This window comes from Fistularia commersonii, chromosome 17, assembly GCF_037954325.1.
Source record: "Fistularia commersonii isolate RoL2024-O1a breed Wild chromosome 17, RoL_Fcom_v1.0, whole genome shotgun sequence".
Lineage (NCBI taxonomy): Eukaryota > Metazoa > Chordata > Actinopteri > Syngnathiformes > Fistulariidae > Fistularia > Fistularia commersonii.
This window is the reverse complement of record NC_141300.1, coordinates 9,425,001-9,441,761: the sequence shown is the minus strand read 5'-3', so window position 1 is coordinate 9,441,761 and position 16,761 is coordinate 9,425,001. Positions and strand designations below refer to the sequence as shown.

The 16,761-nt window shown below is 37.4% G+C and overlaps 1 protein-coding gene across 4 annotated transcripts in view; it reads right to left on the bottom strand.

Moving 5' to 3' along the window:
• Positions 1–1,109: 1,109 nt before the first annotated feature.
• Positions 1,110–16,761, bottom strand: part of cbfb (core-binding factor subunit beta) — a 36,400-nt gene continuing 20,748 nt past the window's right edge. The window contains exons 4-7 of one of the 4 annotated variants that reach the window (XM_086163281.1): positions 14,378–14,494; positions 14,139–14,234; positions 12,426–12,487; positions 1,110–3,911 (exon numbers count right to left, since the gene is read on the bottom strand). In XM_086163281.1, coding sequence (XP_086019407.1) covers positions 12,458–12,487; positions 14,139–14,234; positions 14,378–14,494 — 243 coding nt within the window. In that variant the 3' untranslated portion in view covers positions 1,110–3,911; positions 12,426–12,457. The remainder of the gene's footprint in view (positions 3,912–12,425; positions 12,488–14,138; positions 14,235–14,377; positions 14,495–16,761) is intronic. The other 3 variants (XM_086163282.1, XM_086163279.1, XM_086163280.1) reach the window with 3 other exon arrangements.

The following is a 16,761-nucleotide window of genomic DNA, read 5'->3' as shown; positions in this document are numbered from 1 at the left end:
AGTCATTTAACCTTAATGCCTGCATTAAGAAAAACTGGAAAATATGGCTAATTTACATGCTACAACCTCTCAATTTGACTTTAACTATTAAAATTATTACATTGATAATGTTTTCTTAATACACACACATTTCACCGTATACACTAATCAACATATTTGACTTGAGACGTTGGTGTTTGAGAGTTCACTGAAAAACAATGAGTGCATAGTGTGTAATGTTAGGTTGACGTTAAATGTTTCGGACGAGTTGCAAGGGTGTCTTTGAGTTAGAGGTTTTTAATCTCGACACAATTATTGATATCCTGTCACGACTCAGAAAAGAAGAAAGAAAATGTTTAAACCAATGCTGCATCAAGACCTTCCAAAGTAAGCAGAACATTTTCATAGGGAACTTAATGATAGGAAACATATATTATAACAAATGAGCCTCAAGTTCATAGTTAAACATAGGCAGCTGCCCTCACAATTTTTCCCAGGTCCCAAAATACAAGCCTTCATATTTCTCTTTAAAACTCCTTCCTAGAGGTAATTTTGGCACGAAATATACACATGTTGCTAATCACATTGATTAAACTTAAATTTAGTCACAGAACACAAACATTTGTTTCATGTCAAGAGGGCTGCTGTGAAACAGTTTTGCTAACACAATTTATTACTCTGCGGTTTCCTGATTTCCAGAGACAGAGTCACACAGAGAAAAAAAACAACAAACCCAAACAACGAAGGTCCATTCGCATTCCACTTTCATTTCACTGGCTTTGTCTGTGTTTCCACTGAACCTAAGAAAACATAGCAAGGCAGGAATTGAAAATGTGTCAAACATACAGATGACTTCCTGACTTGCACTGCCAGGGACCTCAAACAGTTTGCACTTGACATGCAGGTGAAAAATCACCTGAAACCAAACCAGCACATGTGTGTCCAACAGCCTCACCTTTGACCTCATCTTTGGCAACAACTTATTTTATGGACCCTGAACACAACACAGATGTCCATTGCCTTTCTCTGTCTTTCCAGCCATCCATCTATTTTAATGCGTTGAATGCAAACTCAAGAGTGAATCTCATCTGTTGTTTTTTATGTAAAACATAAGAGGCTGACACTGAAAGTGCATTTTCTGCATTCTTGGATCAATCTTTGCCAGTTCTTTTAATATTTTTTTTAGAAACCTCTTAGAAGAAATTATAACATTACATGTTGTTGCAGCAAATGTTCCCAGTGAGAAAGATTAATTTATTATCATTTAAACCTTAGGTTGGCAAAATTAAAGTAGCTATTTTAGAATCCAACTTTTAGGATGAAAATCCGTAATTTATTTGCTTTCTTGCATTTGGGACAAAGATTTCTGAAATACAATAGCAGAAATGAATTATAGCCATTCAAACAAGTCTACATTTTCTAGGCTCTTAAAATGACTTAACTGCTCTTTGACTTGGGGCTTCCTGTTTCTCAGTCTCGGCCGACTTTTAAAATAGACTAAAGGGGGGCATCGATAGATACAAAGGAAAAGGAAAGGTAATTTACATAAAAAAGGTTTTCATTGAGGAGAGAAAAAAAAAGGAAAATAGTCATGTCAGAACAATTACATTAACCACTGAATGTACGAAATAGAAAACACATTGAAAAAAAATGAAATAGGATTAAAATTAAAAATATTTATGTCACTTAATGACAAGAGCTTGAGTGAATCCACATTTAGTGTATTTAACCCAAGAAATAAACTTAAAAAACATAGACAAAGGCGAACATAGGTAACAGTGAAAGAAAAAAGGCAACAAAAGTCCTGAAACTCCCAGTTTTTGGCAATTTTTGCAATTTTCAACTACATTTTTTTACACAAAATGCTACAACTAGGTAACAAAGCTGTGAGATGAACAAAATGAATGCATACAGAAGTGAGAAATAATATAAAAAGTAAACATCCTGACTTTCACACAAACAAAAATGATAAGATTAAAAAAAAACATTTCATTACACTAGTGCTGTAACAGGACAGGGAGTCTAGACTGCATTTAGGCTCTTAGAAGCTTTTCGTGATGAAGAGTATCTGGGTGAGCGATGGATCAAATGAAAACTAATCTCTAACATCAACTGGGTTTTAATGAGCGGGTTTGGTTTTCTTTTACGTTAGATTTAACAAGAGTTGTCCTGATTAGTCTAAAATTTTGGAGCTTCTGTTGATGTTAATGGAGGGAAAAAAAAATCAGAACCTAAAAATGGTTAAGTGCAGCTACATGTACTAATAATTTAAAAATTATGAGTACGTCTTCTGAGCATAGGGGGTCATGACATCACATCTTATGTTTTTTAAGAAATATCGGTCACATTGACTTCTGACTTTGATGACATTTGAGTAGCTCTGATTGCCAGTTTTGAGGTAAACCGCACACAAAATACTGACTTAGATAAGTTAAGGCTACCTACACCTAAAACTAAAAAGAAAAAAATATCAACATGAGCCCAATCATCTGGTCTTATTAGACATAAAGGCATCAATGTCATGCCCTATATTCAACCCAATATTAACAGAAAAACATTGGTGACATTGAAACAAAAAACTGCTCAGATGTTTTTACATATAAATATTGAGGATGAGCGATACCATACCAGCTAAAACATATGATTCTGATGAGTTTGCGAAACAACAATTTTGACTGATAAAACAGGCTTTCTGGTGCATTGGTTGGTTACAAATCCCAGTTACCCAGTATTAAAATGTTTGGGATCCTGATCCGCGTTGCTTTCAATCACCCAGTTATTCCTCATTTAAGCTCTGTAAAAAGAGTGCGCTCATGATAAATAGGCTGCATAGGGAAGGACATAGAACATAGGTAGCCCTGTGTTTGGTTTCATGCATAAAACAATAACGTTGATTGAATCACATAGTGCAAAACCCCTTTTGAAGGACATTTGAATGTATCTGTTTAACCGCCTCCCCCGCTGCGATGCCTCTCCTTTCCCCAAAGTGCTTCCAGAGCCAGATATATAGAGTTTGTCCTGCCTTCGAGGTTGTTGCTACATCACTTGTGACCTTACTGTCAGGAAACCAAACATCTCACCATAGTGATGTTTTCACTGTTGAATCTACCTTACAGAAAACACTATTTAACCCTTCAAAAAAAGTCTCTGGATGTTCTACAACCTGCTCCACTTAAAAAAAAAATATAACACTTTTATTGCCTCCCCCCCCACCTCCCTCCCATTCCAGCAAGGTGAACTTTGGTCTCAGAAAACAGCAGGTTTTTGTGTGAGCAAGATAGTGTGAGGGTTACCAGGGGCCTGAGTTTTGTTTTTTCTTATTTTTTTCTGTCAACACCTCAGTTGTGGTGACCAATGAGCCCTGCACATGACCCTGAGCTAATGATATCTCTTATCACTGTTGCCTGCTTCAATTTTATACTGTACGTCACCCTCCATTTTGATCTTGTACTGACAGAAAATTATACTTTTTAAAGTAAATAACCGTTGAATCCTCTGGAGACCTGGTCGAAATGTCATACGTCATTATGGCTTGATCTTTGCTTTTTTTTTTTAAAATCACATTTTAAAATTTCATTTTTATACAAACTAGCGACTTCAACCACCACATTTAAAAATGCTTGTTTGCTCAGGTCTGTTTTGTCCTTATCCCTGACAATCCTTTCGCTTGTCTCGGTTCACTTTCAATCTAATCAATTATCTACATTCAAATATTTCAAAAATGTTTGGCATGTGAAAATCTGGTGAAGAAATAGCGGTTGGTCTACAGCTGCAGTTTCATGCAGCTGATGGTACTGAAAGTGAAAAGACTGCAAGCCTCGGTCTCATCCTCTTCTTCATCCCACAACTCCTTGTCCCCCTCAGCGCATCTTGTGTTCCACGTCAGCGTTGGCCATGTTTGAGCCAGGGCTGGGGTCCTGCTGTCGTCTGGACTGGGGAGAGAGGAATGGAAGGATGAAAAGGGGGGAAGAGGAGGAAAGAATGGAGGGGAGGAGATTGATGACAGAATGTTTCAGTGGAGGAAAGAGGGAGGGAATGAAAGAAGGGGATCACAGAAGAAAGATGATACATTAAGTACAAAGTCTCCAAAATAGGTTAAGTAAGATTTATTTGAAAATTCAGTAAATATGTGTTTGAAGGGCCTGATTTCCATAAATGATCACATTCCCCACTGTTTTACCAATTGCTTGATGTTCGTCAATGTCAGTTCACTACATACATCTATTTATAAGTGAGTCCTGTGTAAAACTAGATAATGCTATATAATCATGCATCTGTTAGAACTACGCATTAAGGTTTAAACGTGCCAGTCAGTTCCTGACAAATCTATCAAAACACCAACATATCTATTTACCAATATATTTCATAGTCAATTAGTACTAATTGTTACTTCATGTAAAATGTACGGATTAAGTTCTAATATGGTTCACTACTGACATGAGATTTAAAAAGCCACTGTACCAATAGACTGAGAGGTTTGGGCCTAATTTAGGGCTCTAATAAGTTGTAGGAGGAGGAATGCCAGATTTGACTAAACATCTTCTTGTCTGTTGAAAATCTGTGTTTATTAAAAATCTGTGAACCTCATTCGGAAATGGAAAAAAAAATTAAATTTTCCAATGACCTTGGCAACTCCTTGGCACGAAGGAGAAAGATTGGCTTTCACGTTATTTAGAAAGATATTGATCTGTGTTGCACATGTTTATTTATGAAGTAATGAAAGAAAAGTGCGACATGGGCAGTTTACGAGTTGTGCATCTTTTTTGTGATTTAGCACCTCGATCAAAAAGGACAGACACGCAACATTGTTAAACATAAATATTGTTTTTGGACTGTTACAGACAGTCCAAATACCGAAACACTGATTTTAGACAGATAGATGTAACACAGACTCACATGTAACAGCAAAACTAAAAATATGTAAACATTTAGTATGATTGTAAGCATGCAGGTGCACAATATAGAAATGTAGTTTCTGCTTGATAATGGTATCATTGCACATGCGTGTCCAATAGACTCGTTATCAGTAGTTACATGGATCAATGACAACAACAACAAAATGAACAATTTCAGATTACAGTACAGTCGTCTGTTTTGTTACCATGCTATGATTCATGTACAGACAGAACTGTGAACATATAATTTAAAATGACTAGTGTCTGTCTGGAAAAGGCAACGTCACAGACTGGTAACCTGTTTGTCAACCATTTTATCCATCTCAGGCCTGTATGTCACAGACCTGACATATCTCACCTGCAGTGGGAACGTCCCTTGCCTGTCTTTCTCGATACTCTAGACTATGCCGTGGGCCTCACTGGACATAAATCTCATCTCATCTCATCTCATCTCATCTCATCTCATCTCATTTCCTAAACTGGGATATTTCCATAAAAAGTGAAATTATTCAGTATTAGATCCAGTGGTCAAAGTGGCTTCTTCAAAGGACATGTTTACTGTGCTACAGTTCCTCAACAAAAAATGCTGCTTGATTTTCTGTTAACTTTAAAAGTGGAGTTGACTGACAATATCAGAAAATGACTATATTATGGGTTTCCAGTTCAAGCATCACTAGAGGGAGCAAGAGAGCTGAGTAAATAAGTTTGCACTGTTTATTAACTTCCCTGGTGTTGATATTTCAGTCATGGTAACTGACAGACAGACAGAAGAGGCAGACAGACAGACTGGGAGTCCTCGAGCCTGTCTGGCACTGATTAACACACACGCACACACACACACACACACACACACACACACACACACACACACACACACATACACACACACGTGCAAACTATATCATTAGGTCATCACAAGAGGCCACTGACATGGCTTTTAAATATATATCATGATTGCGAGCATGTGGTACGATGCGCCTTTGCTGTGAAAAAATACTTGTGGTTGGATGTTTACACTGAAGTGATAGCTGAGAGACAGGAGGTGAGAACCCGGGCATGAGAGGTGAGCAGACAGAAATGCAGACAGAGATAGTAAGGGGGTCACTTAGTTCAGCTGGAATGTCGCTTGTGTCATCTTAATGACTCACCATTATAGTAACATACACTCACTCACATGCACACACATACAGTGTGTCATACTACCATTTTACCTCCTCCCAGCCAGACTGACTCCAGGATCTGTCTGCCTTCTCTGAAAAGCTCTCGGTTACTTGGTTTTAAATGCGGTCATCATGAATTTGTCTTGACTGATTGTTCCGCTGACATTTTTTATGACACTGGATGCTGATTCAGCACTGTGCTATTTATTTACTCTGCTTTCTGCAAGATCTGTCACAAGGAAGCAGTGTGTGATGCACCATTTATTTAGTAAATGTACATCTGGTCGATTACAAACCTTAAACTGCCAAAAGCACAACATTTCAAATGTTGGGATGGGAAATATATAATTATATATAGTAAACCATCCAATGCTAATACTGTATCCTTGATAATTCATATCCAAATATAACTGGCAAATTTTATTTCTACATGCACACAGGCCAATATTTGATGATTCTTTTCCTTACTGTTAAAAACTTCTTATTGTATTTTTCTACAGAAAATCCACGCAGCATCATGAGATAGTCATGAATAAAATAACTAAAAATCAGAGAGAAAATACCTATATTTGATCTAACGACCAGAGCCCTGTTTCCAACACTGCTTACAAATATCCATGAGTGCATCTGACGGTAAAAATGCTGCATATTCCTATGCAACCGTAATTTTCCTCCAATAATTTAATTTAATTTCCAATTCTCATAAACTTTTACAAAGGGACAGATCTATTTTAGGCAAATTAGACAAACGCAAACCATTTAAAATATATGCCACAGATCACTGTGATCAAACTGTTTCCTCTCAGCACTGCTTAAACCACTGGTGTCTTCATAGAAAGGAGGGGTCTTTGCTAATCATTTGGGCCGGAGAGTTTTCTTTATTGATCCAAACGCAGATGGAAGCCTACTGGGCCAGAAGAGGCTGCTTAACCACAACTCAATATTAGACAAGTGTGTGTGTCTATACGTGTGTGTTTGTGTGAATGTGTGTGTACGTATGTGTGTGAGTGAGAGAGAGTCAAAGCAGGGGGTCTGATAGCGATCAATACTAATGATATATTAATGCTTTCAGTGCCATCTCATCATTCACCACCAAATCTCTTTCTGCTGAGCACTTGAGAAGTATTTTTGTGTGAGTGTTTGTGTCTGTGTGTGTTTGTGATGCAGTTAAAAGGTGCACTTCTTTTCCATGTATCGCTTCTCCATCCGTCATTCTGACAGGCACCCTTTGACCTTGGATGACTGGAATATCACTGGTTTTGGATGAAAAATGTTGTATCTGCCAAAATGACAAAGCTTCAGGAATTGAGGGGAAAAACCTTAGTATTCAGGGAGCATCACTTTAGAAAGATAAGTTTTGCTGTGACATGAACTATGCCACTCACACACTGGAATCACATGATTCAACAGTGAAAAATGAATTGTGACACACTAGCATTTTACTTAGATCACAACATGAAGCAGCAGTTGTAAATATAAAATTTGGTTTTCTTCGCATTTTGTTTTGTCTCTTAATCTTTCAGAGGCAATTCATTCACAGTTGTTTCCCAAAAAAAATTATTTTTTTCTCCAGATTTATAATATTCTATCAATGTATGACTTATAATTTTGCATTTCAACTAACTTTAAAGGTAAAGTGTTATTCACTTTGAACCATTTGAAACTGCTCGAATAATATATAGTCCAACAACGCTTAGCAAAATAGCAAAAACAAGTTTGTGGGTACTTCTCAACATTCAAACAATTGTCCTCATTCTTCATATATAAAAATCACGACACAATTAGTTGATATTGACATATATATCCATATATATCCATATAATCGATATATTGCCCAGCCCCAGTTTAGAAAACAGAAAGAAAAACATTAATTATCACCTGAAGACAAACCCTGCAATGTCCTCTACAAGCTCAACTTGCAAAGATCTTTCATTAGAATATTGTGACAATAACACAACAGCACGTTTGCACATGTTTTTGTAATCATCTGCATGACCATGAGAGCATTCGGCTTGATAATAATTTTGTTTAATCCCTCCATGTAACATTCCAAGTACATCGAATTACTATTCTCACACTATTCAATGGTCTCTGATGAGGGACTTGCGTAAACATCAGAAAAAAACAGCAACCTTTTGGAAACCGTGGGTTAAGACACACCACTAGACTTCATGCTGGTCTAGGAATAGTTGTAGGGGAACAAGAATAAAATACTTGGCTTTGTTAAAAGAAAAAACTTTGGAGCAGTAGGGAAGTCTTGCTCTTATAGTTAAACTCATCAAATTTTAGATTATAAGTCTACGGTTTCTCCACAAATAAGGACCCATTTATTAGACTTTCAGGAGACATTACAGTTTCATTTAAAAACAGCTCAAAATGTTGGAATGATTCACAATTGTTCCAACTGTGAGGACTTAACTAAGTATTATGTAGGAGGCCTTTTCCTGGAAATTTTTCCTAACTAGGACAGTTACAGAGCAGTTCCAGGCAGACAAACTTCCACACCCATGTTTTTTTCTGTTAGAAAAGGACAAAGAAAATATCCCCGATAAGATATTCAGCAGGACCACGAAGGCTTTTTAAAGTAGAATCACTTGGATGTGGAGCAGAACATTTTGAAAAGTTCACGTGACTATTACCAAAGTGTTGAACGGTGAACCTGTCTGTGTAAACTATGTTCCCTGCAGAGAAATACACTTATTCAAATGTGCTTCAATACAAAATAGAGGAAGTAGCAATAAAGCTGAGTGTGTGCATTTGATGCCATTTTATATTTCCTTTTACTACGAATACTATGTTTAAGAAAATTCTGTATTTGGTACTTCTACACCTTTGGCACAGCCTCTCAGCCAAAGAAAAGGTACCCTACAGCCACAAGGGCCCCCCCAATCTAGCAAAATCCAAAGAACGAAAGAGAAGGAGCTGATAAGGAACTGAAAATGAAACCAAAAAGTTATTGTGGTTTATTTTTGTCCCACCTCTTGTGTAAATTTTAATAAAAACTAGACATTGGGTAAATTACTAATAAACTAGCAAAGAAATATCACTGACAAAAGCAAGAAAGGGGGGCAGGGGGAGAAAACACAGGAAAATTATCAAGCAGTCGAGAAAACACTGGAAAATTATCAAACACTGGAGAAAACACTGGAAAATGATCAAGACCTCACTTGGAAGATATTCCTCAAACAACTTATAAAAGAATTATCTGAATATTGGGGAAGGGATGACAAATGCACCATCAAAAAAAAAAAGAAAAAAAAAACAGAAAAAAAGACTAGGACTCACAGATCTGATTCAATGAAATAAAATGAAATCTGATTGTTTTCTATCAAGTGCCTTTTACAAAATGAAGTAATGGAGAAGTCTGTCCATCAACTTAAGGCCTTTAAAAACATATGTAGAGGTCTTTATTCTTGATTTACCGACAGCTCTGGACCCAGATGAGATGTCTAGACATTTGTGTATCTGTTGAAATGCAGTTGCTCACAGTTACAGTCACTAAAGCCTAATATCTCTCTTTTTTTTATTTCTTAGCTTCCTCCTGAACTTGGAATTCACATCTAACCATAAGAGCCTCAAAGCAGAAGTTCAAACTATCAGACATTTTTTGGCTTGAATGACATGTTGCAGTAGGAGGTGTTTGTCATTAACGACACTTAAGCTGTCAGTTTAAGTTAAGATGCCACATTAAACTGCTTTTCACTGGCTCATTGGGCTGGTTAAAATAATCTCTTAAGCTACAAATCTGTCACTGCAATGGATGATCAAAGCTCAATAGATCTTTGTGTTAGTACTTATCTGAAAAGGTCACCCAGTGAGCTGAACGCAGAGACAAATTTTATCTGAATCACGGAACACTCGGTTGGTTGTGGCGAAGAGGAAAAACACTTGGGGTGGATTTATAGCGAACAGTAAGAATGATATTAGTGTTAAATGACCACATTGACTCATAAGAAGCAACAAACACACACAGTATTCCTGCATATCAACGTATTGCATAATACAAGTAACAACTGAGATGTTTTTAGAATAATGTTAACAATGTTGCTTTTGATAGGACTTTCGCTTTGGTCTCTTGCAAACTCAAACTTCATTTAGGAGCTAGTTAGCTCATCCCACGCAGATGCTGATGGCAATAAAGGATTTATAAATGGACAAATCAAACCTTTCCTTTCACCATTCCAAACATATTACTGTGCCAGTGAAGGAGCCTTTTAATCCAAGCAACATGTGTACTAAAATATATGCTAAGTTACGGTGGCATGGTGGCGTGGTTAGCGATGCGGCCTCACAGCGAGACAGTCGATAATTCGATTTTCTGTGATAGTTCAATTCTTGGATTCTCCCTATGTCTGATAAGCTAAGCTAATCATCAAAAGTTCCTTTCACCACTGTGGTACTATAAGGTACTGCTATAGTAGTATGAAGACCTATAAATACAACTTATAGGGAGCATAGGGTATAAAGGTACTAAAGGTACCTATAAGGATAAGTCTGCCTGAAGGTAAATTGACCTGTTTGCCAAGTAAGATGAGATTTCCCTGTCTCTGCGACTGTAATGCTGATTTTAAGACCACTTCCCTTTTGCCAGCTAAGCAGAATGAAAGAGGTACATGTTGCCAGAAACTGTCAAAAGTCATTAGGTACAGAAGTGAAACATGCCCGTCTACATGTTTTTACTCCTTCATATAAGTTAGAATTTGACATTTTCAAGGGAGACACAGATGAAACTATTTTCCTGATGAAACACAGACTGTTATGATTGAACATAGCATTTTAGCTAGTAGATGGTAATACTGGAGGTAATAGATCAATATGGTGTGCAAGTAATAATGTTGTGATGCTAATATTTGTTACTTATCCTGTGAATTCCTTCTTAAAGCAAAACAAAATAATTTTCAAAAAGCTTCTTTGCCAAGTCTAATAAGGTGAATAAACCTACATAGAAAAATGAAACCTATCCTTGTGCTATGGCAAACAGGAAAAGAAATCTTTGACATTAATGTAAGAGGATATATTTCAATGAAATATGTAATCTTGTGCTGAGAAATAAAAGAACAAATGAAGCCCAAGCTGCAGACGAAAAAACTTGGGGTGCAGTTGTGGCCTAGATTTAGACAATTTCCAATTATTGACTGCATCTCCAAATCTAAATGGGTTTCAGTGCCAAATCGAATGCCTTTCCACACTGAGGAGACAATTTTAGCAGACGGTAAAGTCACTTGTATTGATCAGACGGAGACACAAGGTTTTCTTTTTCTCTGGGAGCCACAGGGAAGAAACATGAGATCAGTTGGATGAAAGACGTTCCTGTCTTTGTGTTGCTCTCCTCATATTTGACCTATTCTGATTTGTTACATCCCCTTTCTTTTTAATTCTGAAGGAGCAGGACCATGTGCTTGGAAGCTTTGGTGGACCACCGGAGCTGTGTGTGTCTTTGTTGGAACACGCAATGAAATGATGACATCTTAAGAGTTTTAGATTTTTACATTCTTTAACCATTAAGGCGAGCAGAGGCAGATACCGCAGAGTACTTTAGTACTACAGTAAGCTTCCAACAAAATAAGTGTAAAGCAGGAAGCCAGGCAAGACACAGATGGAGGATCACAGTATGGATTTAAAATACTCAGACTTTCAAGCTGATTAGTTTACCCTAATTTGATGTGACTGTCACAAAATATAAAAATCAAAAGGTACATGAAAAACTATAATACTCTACCTTTTTACCTGATGATTGGGAAAATATTGGGAGAAAATCTCAGTTTCTGACTCTAATGCTTTCATTATATAAATTGCAAGGAATAACAATGTCACTTTAAATGTTTTTCAGGAGTTACCAAAAAAGAAGAAAGAAGAAGAGAAATTACCTGAGACTAAGCAAGAGTTGAGTAGGAAGTTCAAGGCAATTTACATTAAAATGCACCCCAAATTGCAGAAATATTGACTAATAGAAGGGAAAAACTTATAGATGTCCTTATTTTGGAATAGGCTTTTTTATATTCCTAATGCCATTAAACAGAGAACAAAAAATAGATAATACAAAATGAATACTTTAATATGTAGGTAGACCAATGTGTCCTGATGCTCTGAGAGTTTGTTTGTGTGTGTGTGAACCTGAACGGAATGGGAACTCCTGCCTGATGGTATAGTCCAATAAATACAGTATAAAAAACAATAAAAGGACATGCACATCCAACAAGGACACACAATGTACATGGGGAAAAAAACCCAAAACAAAACAAATGAGCTCCTGCGGTGAAATTAATAAGTCAAACACAGAAAAATGCACACAATTTAAATAGGTGGACACACATGCATGCAGGCACATATGCACACAGGGTGGTTTAGTGCATGGCAGTGTGATAGATGATGAGAAAAAAAGAAAACAGACCCTGTTCTTTTCTGCTGGCTCTCTGTCTTTCATCAGTCCCAGATTTTAGAAACCACAGGGTCCTAAAAAATAAACAATTTGGGTTCAATCGTAGGGTGTCAACTGGAGAAGACTGCTATTGGTCTCCCTGAAGCCTTGCTGGGAAAGTGAGTTTTTCTTTAGTAATTACACATGTCTGCAATGGTAAAACCCATAGTGTTTGCATAGAGAAATCTGAAAAGCTTTGGTCAGATCTAAACCATTTCAGAGCTGCTGTTTAGATGAATGCTGCATTTGTGTCGCCATTGACATTGATGTGGATATGTCTTTAATTTTCTAAGAATCTCTGGCGTTCAGTGAATAAACTACTTTCCCCTCTGAGGCTTTTGGGAAACCTGATGAAGCTGAATCAGTCATTCAGTAATTCAAAATCATTTATCAGATCTGATTTAATTTCAGACTGATCATGCACTAAACCTATGATTCAAACAGTAGACAAAATTACCGTAATAATAAAAAAGTAAATACACGCAGGCACACATCACATACCCCTAAGCCCCCCCTCCTCCAGTAGATTTGATCGTGGTATGTAGTTTTCAGATTTGCAAACTTGCAGATGTATTAAACTCATAAAGCTCTATTTATATTATTGTCAAGGTCTAGTTGTGTATTTTTCACCCTCACTGTTACTTGATGTTGCCCATTGTCATCCCTAATGTTGTTGTTGTTTGCTATCTATTTATCCGCTGTCTATCTATTTGTGGATTTTTTAGTCTTGCTATCGTCTGTCTTCTGCCTTTCTATTTATATCTATATTCATATTTATTTCCTTTTTCTGACATTATAACTGTTATGCTGCGGTGATATAGGAATTTGCCCGATGGGGATCAATAACGCTTTTTATATCTTATCTTATTTTAAATTATCATATTTTATTTTATGAATATTTGTTTGTTTTTACACTCTGAGTGAAGGTCAGTAGAATCTCTTGTGTGGGAGGTACTGAAAATAGATTACGGACAAAAACAATTGGCCAGGTACTTTCAGAAAACAAATTAAATAAAGTTATCATGTGCACACAATTTGTATAGAGGGAAGGGGGCAAGACATTGGGGGAACATTAATATAAATCCTACAAATTGCTGGCGAACAAAATGAAAATATTTCTGACATATTCAAATCTGAGGCAGTTTCTTATTAAATTCTGCACTTTTTTTACACCTTTTAGATAATGGAGCATTATAATCTCGTTTTATCATTCAGTTGATGCTCAGTCAGTCACTAACAGGTGTAACTGATCTGATTTGAAACCAGGCGTTTCCAGAGCGTGGCTGAGTAACCCCGCGCCGAGGAGAGCAGGTGCCTCGCAGTTTTTCCATTTGACCGCCTGCGGAGCCAAATTCTGGCTGAGACACCAGGTGCAGTTTGCAGTGACCGGAGAGGATGATTCAGCAGCCACAGCCAATAGTAAATGTGGAATTTATTTAAGTGATATCTAATATGGGCATTTCTACTAATGCAGAACAGGGAATTTAGAACTTTAGAATGATGACAAATGACAAGGAATTTTCATTTCTTTTTTTACCACTAAGCGCACTTATTTTTTAAGAACATATTTTCTCAGCTGCTAAGTGTGAAGGTGTGGTTTGTAATTTAAGACTTTGTGAGGTTAGAGGTTGAGGTTGTCCTTGCTGTATTTGACACCGAATATAAGCAAAAAAAAGAACATCTCACCTCCAGATCCTCTCTGTGTGATCGCTCTCGTTCTTCAAAATCTCTATTTCTGCGTCGGGCTTCTTCAAATGCTGCCTGGGCCAAAGCATCTTCGTGCTAAACACACACGCACACACACACACACACACACACACACACACACACACACACACACACACACAAAATGAGAATGTGTTAAGCATCTATGAAGCAGCGTTCACCTGGATGCAACCCTTTATGATTACATATACAACGACTACCTGTGCTCTCTCATCATCGTACTCCAGGAATCCCATCCCGTCCAACCTCTGCAGGTCGATCCAGCCTCTCCAGATCACGCACACCCCATTCAAGATCATCGGAGCCTTTAAATGGACCTGGTAATGAAGAGCAGGAGAGAGAAACTTATCAATTTTTTGAAAATAAAACTGGATGATAGCTATAAAGGTTTTATTTCAAACACATTGAAAACTGAAATTTCATGCTCGTGAATCATTTGTGTCCAAAAAGTACTTGTGTTTGATAAACAACTTCTATTTGCATGTTTAAAAGATCACGTAATGGTGTCATGAACGTTATGGCCCAGAAATAGAACTTTACGAATGTATTACATTGTTGGCTCTGAATATGATGTTTTAACCTCCCTCCCAATTCACAACAATCAAAATATTCCGAATTTGCCCTTGAGAGCAACAATGGCTAATCTTGTCTCATTCTATCTCAGAACTTTTTCCATTATGCCCAAAGGTTATTCAATAATTGTCTGAGAAATCTTTTTGCATTTCGGTATTTTTTTGCAACTGCAAACAAGCCCCATCATGATTAATTCAGTCTTGACGGAGATCCCCCTTTTGAGTCACACTCCATATTGATGTTTTGCTTGAAACTTCAGATCTAAGGCAGGTTTGACAGCTGACGCTGCGGCCTAGACCAAACATACGTGGGTTCAGCGGGTAAAAACTGACACATTGTTAAAATGCAGAGACGTCTTTGGACCCATTTTCAGGTTCTCATGACCAGCGACCCATTACCATGAATAAAAGACTTGCAATTACCAGTATCTTTGACTGAGGAAGCTTTGGTTTGATCCCGTGATCAGTGTTTTTGTAACAGCTTCATGTATTTTGTTTAATCTTTGGGCCTTGTGGAATTATAATGCTTTATAATATGCCTTTCCAGCATAAATATTCAAATGGCCAAAAATGAAATTTTTTGCCTTTGGCTGTCAGTACAGATTCCATGGAAAAGCAAGTATTTACACCAGACAACTTTGAATCAAGTGGATAGAAAGTGCTCTCAAAACTTGTTCTTTTGGTCATATCTTCACTTCTTTGTGTGTATGTGCGTGTGTGTGTGTGTGTGTGTGTGAAGTCTGCATTCATCTCTGAGGGTCTGTGGCTCATTCTCATTACTCACAGCTAGTAAAGCTCTCAACATCTTTTGCTTATTTACGACAAAAATGATCACATGTCCTCATTTAAGCCAAGTTATAAAGACAGCTCCCCAGTCCAGGAGCAGAGGATACAGGAAGGGAAGCAAAGCTTTTGAGTTTCCTAATTCGAAGGAGCCGAGTTCATATTTTACCAAACATCATTAAATTATACCAAGCAGAAATAAAACAATTCAGCCTGAATTGTATTCACCTTTTAAAGAATGGTTACAATTGGTGCACCTGAAACAGCACATATAACTACCCTAAGGTCTAGTGATGAGCGATTGGGACACTAATGAGGATCGTATTCAGAGGAACTGAAGTAAAAGTTTTCAAGTTAAATTCCCTGCACATTTGTGTTATCCAAAGAATAGTGGACTTTTCTTTCCGTCATCCTGAGTCTTTGAGCTCCACAGCCTCTCGGCTCAGTGATGGCAGCAGCCACGCCTACACCTTCCTTTGCTTATGTTTGACAATCCCAGACTGTCAGACAGACAGGAGGGTTTAGGCTATTTCTCAACTCCTGTTTGAGTTACATCACGGTCATGCTTCGTGGCTGGAGCGTGTGTGCGTGTGTGTGTGTGTGTGTGTGTGTGTGTGTGTGTGTGTGTGTGTGTGTGTGTGTGTGTCTGTGTCTGTGTGTGTGTTTACAGACATGGGGTGAGAGAATGAGAGAATGTGCATATCTCCAGGATTACTGGGTTTACATGTTTGTCTGCTGAAACTGCCTCAACATGTGCTCTGCTGCCTTTCCAGGTTTGTTAATAAAAAATATTTAGATACATGAGACGATGGTATTTCCCTTAATGTCGGTCAGAAAAACTCATTTCAAACCCTCTGGAGGAGTTTAAACCAAAGCCTTGTTTTTCTTAACAGGTAGAAAAACTATCAAATTCAGCAAAGTACATTGGAGCTCTTAACTGCGGCCTTGTAGAATTTCCAGCGAAGATATTTTTTCATCTCCTTGCCTAAATGTCATTAACAATTAATCAAATGTCAAATGCTATTTGAAAGAGGTTGTCATGGTGATAAACAGCAGCTCTGAAGTTCCCTTTCAGCCCTAAAAAGCATTTCACTGGTACTTGGCTTGTTATTTTAGCATCTGTTGTGTTAAAAGTTCGAGGTCAATTTCTGGGAGTCCTTTTTCATTCAGACAGGACTTTTTAATATAAAAATAATACTCAAAATTTCACCGTCATGTGAAAGAAATTT